Source organism: Arachis stenosperma, chromosome 2, assembly GCF_014773155.1.
Source record: "Arachis stenosperma cultivar V10309 chromosome 2, arast.V10309.gnm1.PFL2, whole genome shotgun sequence".
NCBI lineage: Eukaryota > Viridiplantae > Streptophyta > Magnoliopsida > Fabales > Fabaceae > Arachis > Arachis stenosperma.
Window position 1 is genome coordinate 121,315,120 of NC_080378.1, and position 4,422 is coordinate 121,319,541.

At 29.6% G+C, this 4,422-nt stretch overlaps 1 protein-coding gene across 1 annotated transcript; it reads left to right on the top strand.

Annotated features, from left to right (window-relative positions):
* Positions 1-2,181: 2,181 nt before the first annotated feature.
* Positions 2,182-3,335, top strand: LOC130960252 (V-type proton ATPase subunit G-like). Its single transcript, XM_057885611.1, has 3 exons — positions 2,182-2,412; positions 2,737-2,837; positions 2,922-3,335. The coding sequence occupies exons 1-3, from the start codon at positions 2,232-2,234 to the stop codon at positions 3,063-3,065; spliced, it is 426 nt and encodes a 141-aa protein (XP_057741594.1). The 5' UTR covers positions 2,182-2,231; the 3' UTR covers positions 3,066-3,335.
* The last annotated feature ends 1,087 nt before the right edge of the window (positions 3,336-4,422 follow it).

A 4,422-nucleotide genomic window follows, 5' to 3' on the forward strand; every position in this document is an offset into this window, starting at 1 on the left:
ATTAAGTAGAAGTAAATTTTTCTTAACATTGTACAAAAAAAATATCATTTTTAATTAATCAAATAAACAATTACAATCAATTACTAATCATCAAAATTTCACTCAAAAGCATATAACTAAAAATAAATTAAAAATATATTATCTTTATGGTATAAAAAATGAGAGACCTTTGTTAAATAAAAAATAAAAAATTTTATTTGTAATTTATATTGTATCCATTTAAATTTAAGGTAGAATGTGGGCAAAAGATAATAATAAATAAAATAATAAATTTATCAAAATTTGATTACCGTAAACTATAATAAATGTACTCGAATAATTTTATTAATAAAAAACACTAAAAATTTATTATTGACAAAAATATTTTTAAATAATTTAAAAACATGAGAAAAAATATTCAAAAAAAATTTTATTTCTTTTGTAAATGGCAAATGACTTTTGTATTTGACAAACCGTTATCCATTTGATTCAAAATTTTATAGGAATATTTAAATAAACTATTTACAAAATACACAAAAATTGCGATAAAAATTTGATTTCCATATTTTTATTTTATTTGTTAAAAGTATTATTTTTTACAAAAAAAATCACAAAAAATATACTTAACGAAAAATCACCAAATTTTAAAAATAAAAATATTTCATATTCCTGATCATGCTTGTAAAAAATTGCTCACAATTCAATTTCTAAAGTATTTTTTGAGAAGACATATTTAATGTTGCATACTTTTATTGCATTTTTAAATTATTTAAAAATATTTTTTAATAATAAAATTTGAGTGTATTTTTGTCAATAATAAAATTATTAAAATGCATTTTTGTTAATTTATCTTTTTTAATAAATTTATTATTTTATTTATAAGTAAACAAGAGTTCAAATAGTATAGTATTCTCATTCTTACCTACTGATCTGGAATTCAAAACTTATTCCTAATTAAAAAAAAAAACGAAGGATCTAGACCAAGAGAATAATTATTATTTTGTTTTGGGAGACAATAATTGGGGGAAGAAAAATAACAAAAATAAATAAATATAATAAAAGTGAAGTTACTGGAATGTCCTCCTACTCAGACGAAGTACTGAGTTAGAAGATTTAATACGCAAAAACAGAATGGGAGAAAACAAAATTTTGCAGAATTAGGAGAGGAGTAAAAGGAAGTTAAAGGAAGTATTTTTGCGTTTGATCTGATTTCACATTCCTTGTCAATCCGTGTATCTGAATCATCAATTTTGCTGATCACTCTCAATAGGTACCTTCATATCCGATTACTTCGTTTTCGCCATATATATTTATTTTAGATCAGATCTGCGAATTTTTCTGCCATCGCTACTCTTACTCCGTGCCACGCCGTTTCTTCTCATTCTTACTCACCCTTGACTCGTTTCTCCGTAAACATATTTTCGTTTTTTTTTAATTTCTCTATTGCATTTTTTGAAAAATACAAATACTCAACTTGACCTCCTGAATTAGATTTAGATCTAGATTTAGATTTCTACGATCTTCTACTTTATATAGTGTTGATTAAGTCCAAGAGATATTATTGTTACTAACTAAAAATAGATTGTGCGCGGTTACACAGCGCAAAGTAGTGATTCATGCCGTAGCGTCGTCGCTGGTCTCAAATTTGTTGAATTATAGATCTGAGTTATCATTTTTTATAATAGCCTGCAAATTTATCATATTTATTTAATTTTCTTGGCTTAGATTATAGTTTTTGATATGGCGTGGGTGGTTTATTTTAAATATAGCTGAATTTTATTTAATTTTTTGTTTCATTGTTTTGATGCACGGGTGGTTTACTTGTTTTGTGCTAGTGTTTAATTGATTATTACAAGTGATTTTAGTTCTGATTATTTGAGATAAATTAAGCTTTCAATTCTCTTAATTTGTTTGTTTGAAATTTTAATTTCATATATTTAGTTGAATTTTAATCTTAATTTCATTTTATTTGTGCTGATTTGTTTTTTATAAATTTTTTAAGGCTTAATTAATATCCATAATTATAGTACTCACTGAGTACATTTTATCCCTTTGATAAATTTATTATTTTATTTATTATTATTTTTTATCCACGTTCTATCTTAAATTTAAATGGACACAATGCAGTATGATGGTTATAATTTGCTGATTTTAATAAATAAATATAGTCTTTCTTGTTGTTTAGGTTGTCGATTCTATTTCTAAGGTACAACAGAGGGGGATTTATTTGCTTAATGCTTATCTTGTGATTTATGTTGCCAAAGGATTTACTTTGGTTACTTTCAGCTAGTTTCTTTAAAATAGTTAGTCATTTGTCTATACTTACTAATTTCTTTCATTACAGAATGGCATCAAACAGGGGTCAAGGTGGAATTCAACAATTGTTGGCTGCTGAACAAGAAGCACAAAGGATTGTAAATGCCGCTAAAAATGGTACTATAAACCATTTTTTTTCAATTGTTTTTTGCATTTGTTACTATTATCTCACTCTCTCTCTCTCTTAAACTAAGTAATCTATGTAAACTAGTTTTTCTTTACTTTTTATTCTTTTGTGTTAGCTTTATTCATTTTTATCAAAAAGGGTAAATTTATGGTTTTTAATGTTGGGCACGGATTAAATGGCAGAACAAGTTCTTGCTGTGCTAATTCTTCTGCACCCTCGTTCATGTTTAGATCTTTATATTATAATTTGTATGATTTATCACAACTCTGTTGTTGTCTACTAAGCAATGTGTTATTCTGCTCTTCCAATGCTAGAAAAATTGACAAGGTTGAAACAAGCCAAAGAAGAGGCAGACAAGGAGGTTGCAGAATACAGAGCTCAACTGGAACGTGAGTTTCAACAAAAAGTATCAGATGTAAGTGATATTATCGTTTTATCTTATTCAATTTTATGATGTTTTTTTTCTTTATCTTATGTGCATGCTTTCCATCCAATGCAGAGCACTGGAGATTCTGGTGCTAATGTGAAGAGGCTTGAACATGAAACTGAAGGGAAAATCCATCACCTGAAAACAGAAGCCGCAAGAATTTCTGATGATGTTGTAGCCATGCTTCTCAAGTACGTAACAACCGTGCAAAATTAGGATCCTTGATGATTATGTATTGGTGCTGCGGTGTCTTAAATTATGTTGATTATTATCTTGAGTTTGTTGTTTGTTCTAGATACTCTGGAGTCAGTTCCTTACAATATTCTTGTTTTGTTTGCAATACTTGGTATGGTTTGGTATCCTTTTGCGTTGTACTAAAAAAAGATGATTTCAAGTTGGTTAAAATAAAAAGTTCAGAATGTATGAACTTGCCAACTTTTGTTGTTGATTATAACATTGTGTAAAAGGAAGTTATGTTAGTGTATATCAAGTAAAAGTGTAAAACTAATATTTCTGTTGGAAAACAACCTTAAACCTAAGCTTGAAGCCTTGAACAGAGGAAGAAAGTCCATATTGTCAAAAGAAGTGATAGAATACTATTCACAGAGACTATTAAGATTTATTGTCAACCAGTTTTACCAATGTGAGCAGAACCCGAATGGAACAGTGTTTTACTACACCTCCTTAAAGTCTACACCTGGTACCTGACTGTATCCTTTTGCAATTAAGCGAGCTTTTTTTTGTCAGTGGATTGGACAATCCTCAATCCTAGGTATCCCAATGAATTGAACAACTCCCAATCTTAGGTATACAACACACTCACATACTCCTCATATATTTATCACATTTTTCCCACAAATACACCCTCTAGAGTTTGAACTCTAGACCTTAGTAGTGGGGAGGGGGTGAAGTGCCACATGAGCTAAGGCTATTCGGCAACTAAGCGAGCTTTATACTTGCCTCCTTCATCTCCCCGGAGAAAACTTTCTTTTTGAAGGCCCATTTGCAGCCAACAATTTTCTTGTCTTTAGACGGTTTAACTAAAACCCATGTTTTATTCCCATGGAGAGACTATAAATTTCTCTCACTCACTATTTAGGATTGATCATCTTGAGCGAAAAACTATAAATATATGAGGAATGCTAGGGGCTAGTAATTTTGGTGTTTTGTAACCATCAATTGGCCATCAATAATGTTTTTAATAGTGGGAGATCACTCACTTTTGTTTTGATGGTTAAGTACTAACCAGATAACACAAAAGTTGCTGGCCCTTAGACTTTTTCTAAATATATATTATCTACTATATCTTAGACCAACCTAAGATTTTAAAAATTTAGAAGACTTGTAATCGAATGACCAATAGTATCTGTTCATACCCTGACCCAATGATAAAGGCCCAGGTCCAAATAAAAGGCCTAATCTGAAGGATTAGAGCCTAGCTAAGTACCGACCTCCACGTAAGAAGCCGGTATCAACCACGACTTGGTCTGAAGAAGTCGGATGTGAGATTAGCTGGCAGATAAACACTCATTCAAATGAGTAACCGCCCCTAAAATCTCTCTAACCGCTTCAT